At 45.1% G+C, this 17,746-nt stretch overlaps 1 protein-coding gene across 2 annotated transcripts in view; it reads left to right on the top strand.

Annotated features, from left to right (window-relative positions):
- LOC135513115 (tensin-3-like) overlaps nt 1-17,746 on the top strand; it is a 114,590-nt gene that overhangs the window by 2,121 nt on the left and 94,723 nt on the right. For both annotated transcript variants that reach the window (XM_064935835.1, XM_064935834.1), the window contains exons 2-5: nt 3,441-3,605; nt 3,774-3,824; nt 3,996-4,118; nt 4,734-4,798. In XM_064935835.1, coding sequence (XP_064791907.1) covers nt 3,456-3,605; nt 3,774-3,824; nt 3,996-4,118; nt 4,734-4,798 — 389 coding nt within the window. In that variant the 5' untranslated portion in view covers nt 3,441-3,455. The remainder of the gene's footprint in view (nt 1-3,440; nt 3,606-3,773; nt 3,825-3,995; nt 4,119-4,733; nt 4,799-17,746) is intronic.

Below are 17,746 nucleotides of genomic sequence, written 5' to 3'. Positions count from 1 at the left end.
GAGCGGTGTGAGAGGGAAGAAATTAGACTGCCCACAGCAAAGCACAGTTACTCTAGAACACTTCTTATTTCAATTCTAATCACTCTCACTTTTACAAGTTTTGCATCAGACAAATTCCTAGGTCAAACAATTATAAATATGTGCAGATACATTAAGATAAAGACAGATAAACTGTTTTCAGTCATGGCTTTGTTGAGGAAGAATTAGCATGGACTGCAGTATCTAATGTGAATCACATCAGAGAGTGAGTAGGTACAGGAGTGTCTGTCTGTCTGTCTGTCTGTCTGTCTGTCTGTCTGTCTGTCTGTCTGTCTGTCTGTGTGAATGAGAGAGTGAGTAGGTACAGGAGTGTCTGGATGACTTCATTCATGTTTTGGGCACACGGCAGACATCATCATCCTTCCAGACACAGCCTCATCCACTTCTGCCTCGACTGACTGGACATGTTTGTGTCTGTCTGTCTGTCTGTCTGTCTGTCTGTCTGTCTGTCTGTCTGTCTGTGTGAATGAGAGAGTGAGAGTTTATGGAGGGGTTATGACTAATCTGTTACATTAACTCTATAATCTTTTCATTTGTAAACTCCCGATTCCACATTCACCCAGCATGACTTCCAGTCAAAGGATTTAAGACTGAAGAATTAGCTAATACGCATGACTAAATGTGAAATCATATACAGAAGTAGGATCTTCATTTGAGCCAGTTTGCTACAGCAGCAAAATAATTCTGCAGCAACAGGAAATATGAATTATTATGTTGCTTATAATTAATGGACATTTTTTTAGGGGTTGATACATTTTTCATCTGACATTACAAAGTGGAAATGTTAAATTTCAGAAGCCTTTTTAAACCTCAAATACACTACAAGGAACTACAAGGAAAGTTCTCCTGCAACAGGGTGATCAAATTAATATCCTAAATCTGTATCGCTGTGTTGGCAAAAAACAACTTCCCATTAGCATTGAGTTTCTGGGGGCATAATGTCTCAAACCTCAGTCCTGTGTGTAGTGAAGGTCTGCTGAGTCAAAGTGAAGCACTCCTGCCACGTAGGTCAGTCTGTGTGTAACTGATGTGCCAACCTGCCACGTAGGTCAGTCTGTGTGTAACTGATGAGCCAACCTGCCACGTAGGTCAGTCTGTGTGTAACTGATGTGCCAACCTGCCACGTAGGTCAGTCTGTGTGTAACTGATGTGCCAACCTGCCACGTAGGTCAGTCTGTGTGTAACTGATGTGCCAACCTGCCACGTAGGTCAGTCTGTGTGTAACTGATGAGCCAACCTGCCACGTAGGTCAGTCTGTGTGTAACTGATGAGCCAACCTGCCACGTAGGTCAGTCTGTGTGTAACAGATGAGCCAACCTGCCACGTAGGTCAGTCTGTGTGTAACAGATGTGCCAACCTGCCACGTAGGTCAGTCTGTGTGTAACTGATGTGCCAACCTGCCACGTAGGTCAGCTGTGTGTAACTGATGTGCCAACCTGCCACGTAGGTCAGTCTGTGTGTAACAGATGTGCCAACCTGCCACGTAGGTCAGTCTGTGTGTAACTGATGAGCCAACCTGCCACGTAGGTCAGTCTGTGTGTAACTGATGTGCCAACCTGCCACGTAGGTCAGTCTGTGTGTAACTGGTGTGCCAACCTGCCACGTAGGTCAGTCTGTGTGTAACTGATGAGCCAACCTGCCACGTAGGTCAGTCTGTGTGTAACTGATGTGCCAACCTGCCACGTAGGTCAGTCTGTGTGTAACTGATGAGCCAACCTGCCACGTAGGTCAGTCTGTGTGTAACAGATGTGCCAACCTGCCACGTAGGTGAGTCTGTGTGTAACAGATGTGCCAACCTGCCACGTAGGTCAGTCTGTGTGTAACTGATGAGCCAACCTGCCACGTAGGTCAGTCTGTGTGTAACAGATGTGCCAACCTGCCACGTAGGTCAGTCTGTGTGTAACTGATGTGCCAACCTGCCACGTAGGTCAGTCTGTGTGTAACTGATGTGCCAACCTGCCACGTAGGTCAGTCTGTGTGTAACAGATGTGCCAACCTGCCACGTAGGTCAGTCTGTGTGTAACTGATGTGCCAACCTGCCACGTAGGTCAGTCTGTGTGTAACTGATGTGCCAACCTGCCACGTAGGTCAGTCTGTGTGTAACTGATGTGCCAACCTGCCACGTAGGTCAGTCTGTGTGTAACTGATGTGCCAACCTGCCACGTAGGTCAGTCTGTGTGTAACTGATGAGCCAACCTGCCACGTAGGTCAGTCTGTGTGTAACTGATGTGCCAACCTGCCACGTAGGTCAGTCTGTGTGTAACTGATGTGCCAACCTGCCACGTAGGTCAGTCTGTGTGTAACTGATGTGCCAACCTGCCACGTAGGTCAGTCTGTGTGTAACTGATGTGCCAACCTGCCACGTAGGTCAGTCTGTGTGTAACAGATGTGCCAACCTGCCACGTAGGTCAGTCTGTGTGTAACTGATGAGCCAACCTGCCACGTAGGTCAGTCTGTGTGTAACTGATGTGCCAACCTGCCACGTAGGTCAGTCTGTGTGTAACTGATGTGCCAACCTGCCACGTAGGTCAGTCTGTGTGTAACTGATGAGCCAACCTGCCACGTAGGTCAGTCTGTGTGTAACTGATGTGCCAACCTGCCACGTAGGTCAGTCTGTGTGTAACTGATGTGCCAACCTGCCACGTAGGTCAGTCTGTGTGTAACAGATGTGCCAACCTGCCACGTAGGTGAGTCTGTGTGTAACAGATGTGCCAACCTGCCACGTAGGTCAGTCTGTGTGTAACTGATGTGCCAACCTGCCACGTAGGTCAGTCTGTGTGTAACAGATGTGCCAACCTGCCACGTAGGTCAGTCTGTGTGTAACTGATGTGCCAACCTGCCACGTAGGTCAGTCTGTGTGTAACTGATGAGCCAACCTGCCACGTAGGTCAGTCTGTGTGTAACAGATGTGCCAACCTGCCACGTAGGTCAGTCTGTGTGTAACTGATGTGCCAACCTGCCACGTAGGTCAGTCTGTGTGTAACTGCTGTGCCAACCTGCCACGTAGGTCAGTCTGTGTGTAACTGATGTGCCAACCTGCCACGTAGGTCAGTCTGTGTGTAACTGATGTGCCAACCTGCCACGTAGGTCAGTCTGTGTGTAACTGATGTGCCAACCTGCCACGTAGGTCAGTCTGTGTGTAACTGATGTGCCAACCTGCCACGTAGGTGCGGCCCAGTGACTGGTAGTGGTCTGTATGTTTAACCCCCTATTATTATATCTGGGTAGTTTTACAGAGATAAGAGTGTGTATGTGATACTCTCTCTCTCTTTCCCCCTTTCTCTCTCTCTCTTTCTCTCTGTGTCTCTGTCTCTCTCAATTCAATTCGATTTTCAAAGGTGCTTTATTAGCATGGGAAACATATGAAATAAACAATCACAAATCACTCTCCCTCTCATCAGTCTAATATCCCAGTCATGGAGGAGGGATACAGAATTGACCTGGACTACATCACGGAGCGCATCATCACCGTATCCTTCCCTCAGGCATGCCCAGATCAGACCTATCTCCAGAACCTGTATGACATCACACAGATGCTCAAATCCAAACATGGCCACAACTACATGGTGAGGAATAGAGGGGCTATAGACCACTAAAAGTAGTAGTCTGGCCCATAATTGATCTTTACACCCATCCTCATCATTGTCTTCCTCTTCCTCATCTCCCTCGTCCCTCCATCAGTAGTTATTGAGCTACAGAAAAAATGGTCTAAAATGTGTATTTTATTTCCCTAGGTGATCAACCTCTCAGAGAAGAATGATAGCCTGACCCAGATGAACCCCAAGGTGAAATGAATACTGTAGCTGTTGCCTCTCTGTGTGTACTACTCAAGACCACTGAGCTAAAGACTAGCTTGGGGAGCTAACAAAAGCCTTCAGATCTCAAGAAAGGTTATTAATCAAGGTTACTGTGTGCGTGTGCATGTTATGTGTGTGCGTGCGTGTGTTTTGTCTCAGGTGTTGGACACGGGCTGGCTAGACCTGCTGGCCCCGTCCATGGAACAGATGTATGGTGTGTGTAAGACCATGGATAACTGGCTCCACTCACACACACAGCATGTTCTGGTCATGCACTGTCAGGTAGGAAACACACACACACACACACACACAGCATGTTCTGGTCATGCACTGTCGGGTAGGAATCACACACACACAGACACACAAAGAAAAAGTAAACACACATATTATTATTAACATGGTAACACTTTATTTGGATAGTGCTCTACAGACTATCTACAGACTAGTAACACTTTAACTAACTATCTACTAACCCTAACGCAAACCCTAACCCAAACCCTAACGCCTAACCCCTACCCTAACTCTAACCCTAACGCAAACCCTAACCCCTAACCCCTACCATAACCCTAACGCAAACCCTAACCCCTAACCCCTAAGCCTAAAATACAGTTTTTACAATTGAGGACCGGCAAAATATCCTCACTTCTCAGACGTTTTGCTGGTATACTATTCTTGTGAGGACTTCTAGTACTCCCAAGTATAGTAATATATGCGCGCACACACACACACACACACACACACACACACACACACACACACACACACACACACACACACACACACACACACACACACACACACACACACACACAGGCTTATTAGACACACCCAACATTTCTACCTCTCCTTGCTCCTCTTTTGACCTCCTGACCTGTGTCTTGTCTCCGTCCCCTATAGGGTGGTCAAGGCAGAGTCGGGGTGATGGTGGCCTCCTACATCCACTTCAGCAGCATATCAGCCAGGTAACACTGATGTTAACAATATCACTTTTACTGAAACGTATCCAGGGGAAGCTAGCCTTAACTTCAGGGATGGGAATGTAAGGATTATGGGCACTGACCAGCCAGGCTAGTAGGCTGCTATTTCTAAAGCCCGGTTAACATTTGGGTAAAAAAAATCTATGCCTTGAGATGTTTGAAAAGGCAAAATGTCACTGGCCTGGCTAGCCCCTTCACTCTGTAGCCCTTCAGGCTACATCCTGTGTCCTGAAAACCTATTTACCAGCCCTCTAGTTTACCGATTTCTGATCAACATTTCCCATCACCGAAGGCAAATCTATAATCCGGAATACTTTACTAGTCATTGCGGGTTATAAAATGTGTGAAAATAAACGTTTATATTGAACTTTTCACAAGTGTACCGATTTACTCCGTATCTCTCTAAATGTGCGTTGCCATCTGGGATCAAGTGGTAATCTTGTGTGGTAACTACTATGGAGTATGGGGACTATGGTGAGCTTCAGAAAATGTGGATTTAAATGTTAATTTGATCATAGTTCACACATTGTATAAACTGTACTGACTGGTAAGGCATTCTGGATTATAAATTTGCCTTCTGTGACTGAGAAAGTTTATTGGAAATAGGTCAATCAGAGGGCTGGTGAATATGTTTTCGGGATATGGGATATAGCCTTCAGCAACAGGAGCCTCATGTGTACAGATCTCCCGGAGTGACGATGCTATTGCCTGGCAGGCTAGTTTGGCACATTTTTTTCTAGCCCAGTCTAAAAAGTGCAAGCCTCAAACATTCCTGGCATATCTTGCATTTGTCTCCTCTTTGAACAAAGACAGTGTCCTGGATAAGCCTACATATCAGAAGAGAAGAAGATAGCTTTGTATGATTATCAGGATCAGTTTTCCAAATAAACATGACTGATTACCCATGTAGCTATCCGAATCCTGAAAGGAAAGAGAATCCACGTAGAATTAATGGTAAAGCACAGTGCTGAAGCTAGGATAAAAGCCATACTAAAACTGTATGCTAATACTATACTATACTAAAGCTATAGATGTAGGATCTTCATTTGAGACAATTTACTACAGCAGGAAAATAATCCCGCAGCAACAGGAAATGCAAATTATTATGTGGATTATAATTAACAGACATTTTTGTAGGGATTTATACATTTTTTTGTAAGTAAAAATCACGTCTGAAATTTCAAAGTGGAAATGACAAACTTTAGAATTAAACCTAAAATACACTACAAGTTTTGCATTGCAGGAAAGTTGTCCTGCAACAGGGTGATCAAACTAAGATCCTACATCTGTACAGTGTCCACCTCTCCTCAGGAATGCAGAGAGAGGAGGGTTTATTACTAACATGGCTTGTATTGTTTCTAATGTATTATATGAAAGAAAACCAGCGACACAGTTATACTGTATAATAGCTTGAAAAGGATCGGGGTCTGTATTCATAAAGCATCTCAGAGTAGGAGTGCTGGTCCAGGATCAGTTTTGCCTTGTAGATTATAATGAATGGACAGGGGGCCTGAACCTAGTTCAGCACTCCTACTACGCTGTATGAATACGGGCTCTGATGGACAGTCATTCAGTCAGTACAAGACAAAGGGCAGGAAAGTTGATTACAGAGACTTTGAAATGTATACTGTTACCAACCATTGTATAGATTTTGGGCAGGGATCATGTTGCCAGGGGATACCTGTGTAAAGGGGAGGGGTTAACTTAACCCATGTAGAACCAAATCAAATCAGATTTTATTGGTCACGTACACAGTTTAGCAGGTGTTGTTGCAGTGAAATGCTTATATTCATAGTTCCTATCAATCAATGCAGTAAATGTCAAACAAGCACACAATCAAAATTTAAATATTATCACCAATTTAGTTCAGCAGTAGATACTATATATAAATATACTGAACAAAAATATAAACTCAACACGTGAAGTGTTGGTCACATGGATGAAATAATTAGATCCCAGAAATGTTTCAAATTCACAAAAAGTTTATTTCTCTCAAATTTTGTGCACAAATTTGTTTACATCCCTGTTCGTGAGCATTTCTCCTTTGCCAAGATAATCCATCCACCTGACAAGTGTGGCATATCAAGAAGCTGATTAAACATTATAATCTTTACACGTACACGTTGTGCTGGGGACAATGACAGGCCACTCTAAAATGTGCAGTTTTATCACACAACACAATGCCACAGATGTCTCAAGATTTGAGGGAGCGTGCAATTGGCATGCTGACTGCAGGAATGTCCACCAGAGCTGTTGCCAGATAAATTAATGTTCATTTCTCTATCATAAGCCACCTCCAGCTGTGACGACTTCCCCTGAAGTTGGTCCCTCTCCTTGTTCGGGCGGCGTTCAGTGGTTGACGTCACCAGCTTTCTAGTCACCACCGATCCATGTTTCATTTTCGTTTTGTTTTGTCTTCATTGTACACACCTGGTTTCCATTCCATAATCAATGTTCCTTATTTAACTCTCTGGCTTCCCTTTCTGTTTTGTGCGTGATTTTCGTTGTCATGTGGTTTTGTTATTTTGTGCTCTGGATATTTGTGTTTTTCCTTGTTGGAACATTGCTTATTTTTTGAGTAAATTCTCTGATTATTACTCGTACATTGTACCTGTGTCCTGCGCCTGACTCCGCCTTATCCATTCACCTAATCAGTGACACCAATGTCGTTTTAGAGAATTTGGCAGTACGTCCACCCAGCCTCACACCATGTTTGAGACCAGCCACCCATACCTACAGCTGATGAAAATGTGGGTTTGCACAACTGAAGAATTCCTGCGCAAACTGTCAGAAACCGTCTCAGAGAAGCTCATCTGCATGATCGTCGTCCTCACCAGGGTCTTGACCTGACTGCAGTTCGGCATCTTAACTGATTTCAGTTGGTAAATTCTCACCTTTGATGTCCACTGGCACGATGCAGAAGTGTGCTCTTCATGGATGAATCCTGGTTTCAACTGTACTGGGCAGATGAAAGACAGCATGTTTTATTTTTTTATTTTACCTTTATTTAACCAGGCAAGTCAGTTAAGAACAAATTCTTATTTTCAATGACGGCCTGGGAACAGTGGGTTAACTGCCGGTTACTAGTCCAACACTCTAACCACTAGGCTACCCTGCCGCCCCATTGTGGCATTGTGTGGGCAAGCGGTTTGCTGATGTCATTGTTCTGAACAGAGTGCCCCATGGTGGAGGTGGGGTTATGGCATGAGCACGCATAAGCTACGGACAACGAACACAATTGCATTTTATCGATGGCAATTTGAATGCACAGAGATACTGTGGCGAGATCCTGAGGCCCATTGTCTTGTCATTCATCCACAGCCATCATCTCATGTTTCAACATGATAATGCACGGTCCATGTCACAACGATCTGCACACAATTCCTGGAAGCTGAAAATGTCCCAGTTCTTCCATGGCCTGCATACTCACCAGACATGTCACAAAGAGCATGTTTGGGATGCTCTGGATCGACGTGTACGACAGCATGTTCCAAATCCCACCAATATCCAGCAACTTTGCACAGCCATTGAAGAGGAGTGGAACATTCCACAGGCCACAATCTCAACAGCCTGATCAACTCTATGCAAAGGAGATGTGTCCCGCTGCATGAGGAAAATGGTCACACCAGATACTGACGGGTTTTCTGATCCACGACCCTACCTTTTTTAAGGTATCTGTGACCAACATATGCATATCTGTATTCCGTCATGTGAAATCCATAGATTGGCCTCTAATGAATTCCTTTCAATTGACTGATTTCTTTATATGAACTGTAACTCAGTAAAACCATTGAAATTAATTCATGTTGTGTTTATATTTTTGTTCAGGGTATTGTGTAGACGTTATTAAAGTGATCAGTGTTCAATGATTATGTACATAAGGCAGCATTCCCTAAGGTGCCGGGTAGAGTACTCAGTGGTACCCGGCTAGTGACAGTAAGGGGCAGAGTAGGATACTGGACAGAGGGTAGAGTACTGTGCAGAGACCGTTTAGTGGTGGCTGTTTATCAGTCTCTCGGTCCCAGCTTTGATGTACCTGCACTGTCTCCACCAGCTAGATGGAAGTGGGGTGCACAGGCCGTGTTGTGGTGGCTGAGGTCTTTGATTAACTTCTTGGCCTTCCTGTAACACCAGGTACTGTAGATGTCCTGGAGGGCAGGCAGTGTGGCCCCGATGATGCGTTGGGATGACCGCACCACCCTCTGGAGAGCCCTGCGGTTGCAGACGGTGCAATTGCTGTACCAGGCGGTGATACAGCCCAACCAGATGCTCTTAATGGTGCATCTGTAGAAGTTTGAGGGTCTTAGGGGCCAAGCCAAATTATTGTGCCTTCTTCACCACACTGTTGGTGAGAAGGGAACATTTCAGTTCTAAAGTGATGTGCACGTCGAGAAGCTTGAAGCTTTTGACCCTCTCCACTGCGGCCTCTGCTGACATTGAGGGAATGATTATTTTCCTGTCACCACTCTGTCAAGGCACTCACCTCTTCTATGTAGGCTGTCTCGTCAATTTTGGTAATCAGGCCTACCACTTGTGTCGTCAGCAAATTTGATGATTTTTTTTTTTAAAGATGAGTTTGTCTGGAGTCCCTGCTACATGCGTCTCGTGTCTGAGCTGTTGTATAGCGACTTCACTGTCTCTGTACTAACGTTTTGCCTCTTTGATTGCCTTACGGAGGTCATAGCTGGTCTGTTTGTACATGTCAATGTTCCCAGTCACCTTGCCATGGTTAAATGTGATGGTTCGCTTTTTCAGTTTTACACAAATGATGCAATTAAGTTAGGATTTAGTTCTAATTTGTCACAGTAAGAACAACGTTCCCCATGCACTTCCTGATGAACTCAGTCTGTTATGATGACGCCGTGAGTCAAGTAGCAGCTGCAGGTAAAACGTTTAATGAAAACAACGAACATGAAGCAAGCCAGCGTAACAGAAGCGAGGTAATATGAACACAGGTGCAATACCAACTGAGGAATGAACAAAAGGAAGAGACCTATAAAGGGCAGGTAATGAGGTCCAGGTGTGAATCATAACGATGACTGCCAGGTGTGTGTAATGATGATTTTCAGGACCGGTGGTTAGTATTCTGGCGATGATGGCACACCGGAGGGGATGAGCAGGACGAGACATGAAGCAGTCATCAAGTCACTGTATACTTCGATATTATTCCCAGAGGCAACCCCAAAACATATCCCAGTCCACGTGATCAATCTTGAAACATAAATTCCAATTGGTGAGACCAACGTTGAACAGTCATTACCCCGGGTGCTTCAGGTTTTAGTTTCTGTTTATTGGCGGGGAGGAGCAGGATGGAGGTGTGGTCAGATGGAGGGCCTTGTAGCCATCCCGGAAGGGAGAGTGGCAATGGTTAAAAATGTTCCTGCAGCGAGTAGCAAAGGAGATGTGTTGATAGAATTTTGGGAGTGTTTTCCTCAGATTTCCTTTATTAAAGTCCCCAGCTACAATAAATATAGCCTATAGCCTTGCGTAAAGTCAAGTGTAGTTCCTTGAGAGGCGTCGTCTCTGTGTCGGCTTGTGGGGGAATGTACAAAACAGTGACTTTAACCAAATGATTTCTGGTCCAATTTCTGGTGAGTGACTGCCAATCTAATGTTCCAAAGATATTTTTGGCTGTAGGTAATAGTACTAGAAATGTTCTGAGCAAATAATGCAAGAAATAAGAACAACAAAGTCCTAGAAACAGGTGACTGTGTCTGTTGGTGCCATCTCTACATACATATTGAATATACTGTAGATGCCTACATAACATAGGTATGTGCAATGCCTTCATAGAGTATTCATACACTTTTTTTTAATTTTATTTAACCAGGCAAGTCAGTTAAGAACACATTCTTATTTTCAATGACAGCCTGGGAACAGTGGGTTAACTGCCTGTACAGGGGCAGAATGCCAGATTTGTACCTTGTCAGCTTGTGGGTTTGAACTCAATGCTCTAACCACTAGGCTACCCTGCCACCCCTTTGGTTTATTCCACATTGTTGTGTTACAGCCTTAATTCAAAATGGATTAAATTGATTGTTTTCTCACCCGTCTACACACAATATTCCATAATGATAAAGTGAACACATGCTTTTAGAAATTTTTGCAAACTTATTTAAAATGAAATACTGAAATATATAATTTACATAAGTTTTCACACCCCTAAATCAATACATGTTAGAATCACTTTTGGCAGCGATTAAAGATGTCAATTTTTCTGTGTATGACTCTAAGAGCTTTGTACCACTGGATTGTACAATATTTGCGCATTGTTCTTTTAAAGGTTATTCAAGCTCTGTCAAGTTGGTTGTTGATCATTGCTAGACAGATAATTTGATGTCTCGCCATAGATTTTCAAGCCGATTTATGTCAACTTTACCCAGGCCACTCAGGAACATTCCATGTCAACTTAGTAAGGAACTCCAGTGTATATTTGGCCTTCTGTTTTAGATTATTATCCCTCTGAAAGGGGAATTTTTCTCCCAGTCTCTGTTTGAAAGCAGACTGAAACAGGTTTTCCGCTAAGATTTTGTGTGTGCTTAGCTCTATTCCATTTATTTTTATCCTAAAAATACCTCCCTAGTCATTGCCGATGACAAACATATCCATAATATGATGCAGCCACCAGCATGTTTGAAAATATGAAGAGTGGTACTCGGTGATGTGTTGTGTTGGACATAAAGATAATTTGCCAAATTTTTGGCAGTTTTACTTTAGTCCCTTATTGCTAACAGGATGTATATTCTGTACAGATTTCCTTCTTTACACCGTCAATTAGGTTAGTAATTGTGGTATATCTACAATGTTGTTGATCCACCCTCAGTTTTCTCCTATCACAGCCATTCAACTATGTAACTGTTTTAAAGTCGCCACTGGCCTCATGGTGAAAAAAAATACAAAAGAACGGTTGTTTTTTTTCTTTGTATTATCTTTTACCAGACCTATTGTGTTATATTCTCCTGCATTCCTTTCACATTTCCACAAACTTCAAAGTGTTTCCTTTCAAATGGTACCAATAATATGCATGTCCTTGCTTCAGGGCCTGAGCTACATGCAGTTATATTTGGGTATGTCATTTTAGGCGAAAATTGAAAAAAAGGGGTGGATCCTTAAGCGGTTAAATCGTCACAGAAAGGGAAACAAATGGCATCAACCTAGTCTCTAGCGAGTTCAAGGAGATGCCCCACTTGACCGCAGCAACCGAGCAAATAGTAAGCCCGGAATGAAGCCTGACAAGTAGTGATTTAATGATGCTTTGGACAAATTGTGGCCTCTGCGTCACACAGAGACACGCCATTTTCGATGGGCTCATCTGATACATATCTACAGTATATCATCTGAGTTGCTTTCTGTTTGGAGTTCTGTCCTCTGACATATGTGTGAGGCTGTGTCCTCCTAGGACCAGAGTTGACTTTAATGTTTGTGTCCCAAAATGGCACCCTATTCCCTACATCAGGGATGGGCAACTCCAGTCCTCGGGGGCCTGATTGGTGTCACACTTTTTCCAAAGCCCCAGCCCACCTGACTCCAATAATCAACTAATCGTGATCTTCAGTTTACAATGCAATTAGAAGAATCAGCGGTGCTTTGCTAAGGATGAAGAAAATGTGTGGTCCCTGAGGACTGGAGTTAATCATCCCTGCCCTACAAAGTGCACTACTTCTGATCAGAGCCCTATGGGCCTTGGTGAAAAGTAGTGCACTATAGAAGGAATAATAGGGCACCATTTGAGACGCAACCCTGTGTGTCCTCCTCAGTTCACTTTAGAGTGTCAGTAATGTCACTGAGAGATAATGGAAGGGTCACACAAGATGGGAAGAACAATTGCAGGAAAGGGGAAGTGTTTATTTCCAGTGTGTGCATGCTTTTTGTGAGTGAGTGTGTGGGTTTGTGTGTGTGTGTTTGTGTGTGTGTGTGTGTGTGTGTTCCCCCGTGGTTGTCATCTGACTCTCTGTAGTGATTGTTAAATGATGATAACATTCCTCCTGCCTCTGTGTCAGCTTCCCTATCTCTACCCCTGTGTGTGTGTGTGTGTGTGTGTGTGTGTGTGTGTGTGTGTGTGTGCGCGCGTATGGATATCGCTAGCCTAGAGAAAGGAGTGCAGTATGGTGTCTATATACAATACAGGAGTGTATTGGTTCACTGCTGTGGTGTCGGAATATGTGTCTTGCCAGCCAGGTGGCTGTACCGACTCTGATAGCATATTCAGGGTGAGCCATGTTTCCGTGAAACAAAGAACGTTACCATCTCTGATGTCTCTCTGGAAGGCAACCCTTGCACGGATTTTGTCTTCCTTGTTGTCAAGAGACTGGACATTGGCGAGTAGTAAGCTCAGGAGAGGTGTGCGATGTGCCCGTCTATAGAGCCTGACCAGAAGACCGCTCTGTCTGCCCCTTCTGCGGCACCGTTGTTTTGGGTCGCCGGCTGGGATCCCATCCATTGTCCTGGTTTGTGGACCAAACAGAGGATCCGCTTCGGGAAAGTCGTATTCCTGGTCATAATGTTGGTAAGTTGATGTTGCTCTTATAGTTCCTCCCGACTGTATGTAATAAAACCTAAGATTACCTGGGGTAACAATGTAAGAAATAACACATAAAAAAACAAAATACTGCATAGTTTTCTAGGAACGCGAAACAAGGCGGCCATCTCTGTTGGGGCCGGAAAGGGACCGACACATATGCATATTGATACCACCCACACATGCATATTGATACCACCCACACATGCATATTGATACAACACACATGCATATTGATACCACACACACATGCATTCACATTCCTTCATCCTCTTTACATATGCTGCTGCTACTCTGTTTATTAGTTTATTATCTACTGTATGCATATGTAATGGATGTGAAATAGCTAGCTAGTTAGCGGTGGTGCGCGCTAAATAGTGTTTCAATCGGTGACGTCACTTGCTCTGAGACCTTGAAGTAGTGGTTCCCCTTGCTCTGCTTTTGCTCTGCTTTTGTGGAGCGATGGGTAACGATGCTTCGTGGGTGACTGTTGTTGATGTGTGCAGAGGGTCCCTGGTTCGCGCCCGGGTATGGGCGAGGGGACGGTCTAAAGTTATACTGTTACACATAGTCACTTTCCCCTATATACATGTACGTACATAATACCTCAATTACCTTGACTTACCCGTTTCTTTGTTATTGTTATTTTTTCCTTTAGTTGATTTAGCTAATTTTTCTTACTTAAAAAAAAAACTCTGCATTGTTGGTTAAGGGCTCGTAAGTAAGCATTTCATGGTAAGGTCTGTTGAATTTGGTGCATGTGACAAATATGATTTGATTCGATTTGAGACTGCATTTGTTTACTGTGTTCTATTGTCCTATTTGTATTTTGCTTCTATATGCATGGTCGAGAATGCCTGCAGAGAATGAGAGACACATTTGGACTGGAGTTAATGTTGACCTGATGAGCGATGAAGAGGATGCCCTGCAAAACGGCAAACCAGTGTGTCTTTGTCAAGAACTACAGAGCTGCTTGGAAAGAGACAAGAGCACCTTGACGAGTCACACCACACGGATCATGTCTGGGGAGTTTTCTTCAAGGCAAACTACAGTAGATTCCACAGACCCCCTCAACCCTCAAAACTATAGCAATACAGGAACCCCAATGGAGGCTCGCCAAGCTGGATGACTCCTGTCAGTACTGTGATCTTTGAATTTGGAATATTCCTTTATCTGAGGTAGCCCCCCCTGCTTAGGCCCTGCTTAGCCGAAATGCAGATACTGTGACCTGCTTTCTCCTGCTCTACTGAAATACATTATCCTTCAAGTGATTAAGTGGATTTGTGTGTTTTTTTTCCAAGGACCTAACATATGTTTTAGTATAGGGATGTTGTGAGGGGCTGGAAAAACCTCAATAAGGGTGCTTGAATTTTACTTCTGAAAAGATGTAGGAACCCTGATGTGATATTAATAATACAAACAATTAAAAGTAATGCATTCATAATTAATTCACTGTAATTCATTAATTAAAAAATGTAAATGTTTTTAATATACTAGTCAAATCAAATCATTACTTTACTGTGAAATACTTGCTCATGAGCCCTTCCCAACGATGCAGAATATATATATTTTTATAATATATATAGGAGAAATAAAATACACAATAATTAAGCTACACACAGGGAGTACTGGTACCAGATCAATGTGCAGGGTACAATGTATTTGAGATAGATATGTACATAAAGGCAGGGTAAAGTAACTATTAGATAATAATAAGAAACTAAGGCAAGCTAGCAATAACTAGTATTAGCATGTGCAACCTGAACAAGTGCACAATTATTTACTGGCAATTATGGGAGCGATGTGAGCGGACGTGAAAAGAGATGTAGTGCAACTGACGTCAAACTGGAATTTCAAACTGGTAAATGGGTGGATGTTGTGGTCAGACCTGGGTCTAGACTGAATGTGTGTGTCTCCCCCAGTGCAGACCTGGGTCTAGACTGAATGTGTGTGTCTCCCTCAGTGCAGACCTGGGTCTAGACTGAATGTGTGTGTCTCCCCCAGTGCAGACCTGGATCTAGACTGAATGTGTGTGTCTCCCTCAGGGCAGACCTGGATCTAGACTGAATGTGTGTGTCTCCCCCAGGGCAGACCTGGGTCTAGACTGAATGTGTGTGTCTCCCCCAGGGCAGACCTGGGTCTATACTGAATGTGTGTGTCCTCCTCAGTGCAGACCTGGGTCTAGACTGAATGTGTGTGTCCTCCTCAGTGCAGACCTGGGTCTAGACTGAATGTGTGTGTCCTCCTCAGTGCAGACCTGGGTCTAGACTGAATGTGTGTGTCCTCCTCAGTGCAGACCTGGGTCTAGACTGAATGTGTGTGTCCTCCTCAGTGCAGACCTGGGTCTAGACTGAATGTGTGTGTCTCCCCCAGTGCAGACCTGGGTCTAGACTGAATGTGTGTGTCTCCCTCAGGGCAGACCTGGGTCTAGACTGAATGTGTGTGTCTCCCTCAGTGCAGACCTGGATCTAGACTGAATGTGTGTGTCTCCCTCAGGGCAGACCTGGATCTAGACTGAATGTGTGTGTCTCCCCAGTGCAGACCTGGGTCTATACTGAATGTGTGTGTCTCCCTCAGGGCAGACCTGGGTCTATACTGAATGTGTGTGTCCTCCTCAGTGCAGACCTGGGTCTAGACTGAATGTGTGTGTCCTCCTCAGTGCAGACCTGGGTCTAGACTGAATGTGTGTGTCCTCCTCAGTGCAGACCTGGGTCTAGACTGAATGTGTGTGTCCTCCTCAGTGCAGACCTGGGTCTAGACTGAATGTGTGTGTCCTCCTCAGTGCAGACCTGGGTCTAGACTGAATGTGTGTGTCCTCCTCAGTGCAGACCTGGGTCTAGACTGAATGTGTGTGTCCCCTCAGGGCAGACCTGGGTCTATACTGAATGTGTGTGTCTCCCCCAGTGCAGACCTGGGTCTAGACTGAATGTGTGTGTCTCCCTCAGGGCAGACCTGGGTCTAGACTGAATGTGTGTGTCTCCCCCAGTGCAGACCTGGGTCTAGACTGAATGTGTGTGTCTCCCTCAGGGCAGACCTGGGTCTAGACTGAATGTGTGTGTCTCCCTCAGGGCAGACCTGGGTCTAGACTGAATGTGTGTGTCTCCCTCAGTGCAGACCTGGGTCTAGACTGAATGTGTGTGTCTCCCTCAGGGCAGACCTGGGTCTAGACTGAATGTGTGTGTCTCCCTCAGGGCAGACCTGGGTCTAGACTGAATGTGTGTGTCTCCCTCAGGGCAGACCTGGGTCTAGACTGAATGTGTGTGTCTCCCTCAGGGCAGACCTGGATCTAGACTGAATGTGTGTGTCTCCCTCAGTGCAGACCTGGATCTAGACTGAATGTGTGTGTCTCCCTCAGTGCAGACCTGGGTCTAGACTGAATGTGTGTGTCTCCCTCAGTGCAGACCTGGATCTAGACTGAATGTGTGTGTCTCCCCAGTGCAGACCTGGATCTAGACTGAATGTGTGTGTCTCCCCCAGTGCAGACCTGGATCTAGACTGAATGTGTGTGTCTCCCTCAGGGCAGACCTGGGTCTAGACTGAATGTGTGTGTCTCCCTCAGGGCAGACCTGGTTCTAGACTGAATGTGTGTGTCTCCCTCAGGGCAGACCTGGGTCTAGACTGAATGTGTGTGTCCTCCTCAGTGCAGACCTGGATCTAGACTGAATGTGTGTGTCTCCCCCAGTGCAGACCTGGATCTAGACTGAATGTGTGTGTCTCCCTCAGTGCAGACCTGGATCTAGACTGAATGTGTGTGTCTCCCTCAGTGCAGACCTGGATCTAGACTGAATGTGTGTGTCTCCCCAGTGCAGACCTGGATCTAGACTGAATGTGTGTGTCTCCCTCAGGGCAGATCTGGATCTAGACTGAATGTGTGTGTCTCCCTCAGGGCAGACCTGGGTCTATACTGAATGTGTGTGTCTCCCTCAGTGCAGACCTGGATCTAGACTGAATGTGTGTGTCTCCCCCAGTGCAGACCTGGATCTAGACTGAATGTGTGTGTCTCCCTCAGGGCAGATCTGGGTCTAGACTGAATGTGTGTGTCTCCCTCAGTGCAGACCTGGATCTAGACTGAATGTGTGTGTCTCCCCCAGTGCAGACCTGGATCTAGACTGAATGTGTGTGTCTCCCTCAGGGCAGACCTGGATCTAGACTGAATGTGTGTGTCCTCCTCAGTGCAGACCTGGGTCTAGACTGAATGTGTGTGTCCTCCTCAGTGCAGACCTGGATCTAGACTGAATGTGTGTGTCTCCCCCAGTGCAGACCTGGGTCTAGACTGAATGTGTGTGTCTCCCCCAGTGCAGACCTGGATCTAGACTGAATGTGTGTGTCTCCCTCAGGGCAGACCTGGGTCTAGACTGAATGTGTGTGTCTCCCTCAGGGCAGACCTGGGTCTAGACTGAATGTGTGTGTCTCCC

This window comes from Oncorhynchus masou, chromosome 24 (assembly GCF_036934945.1).
Source record: "Oncorhynchus masou masou isolate Uvic2021 chromosome 24, UVic_Omas_1.1, whole genome shotgun sequence".
NCBI lineage: Eukaryota > Metazoa > Chordata > Actinopteri > Salmoniformes > Salmonidae > Oncorhynchus > Oncorhynchus masou.
The sequence above is the reverse complement of the archived record's forward strand: the minus strand, read 5'-3'. Positions and strand labels throughout refer to the sequence as shown.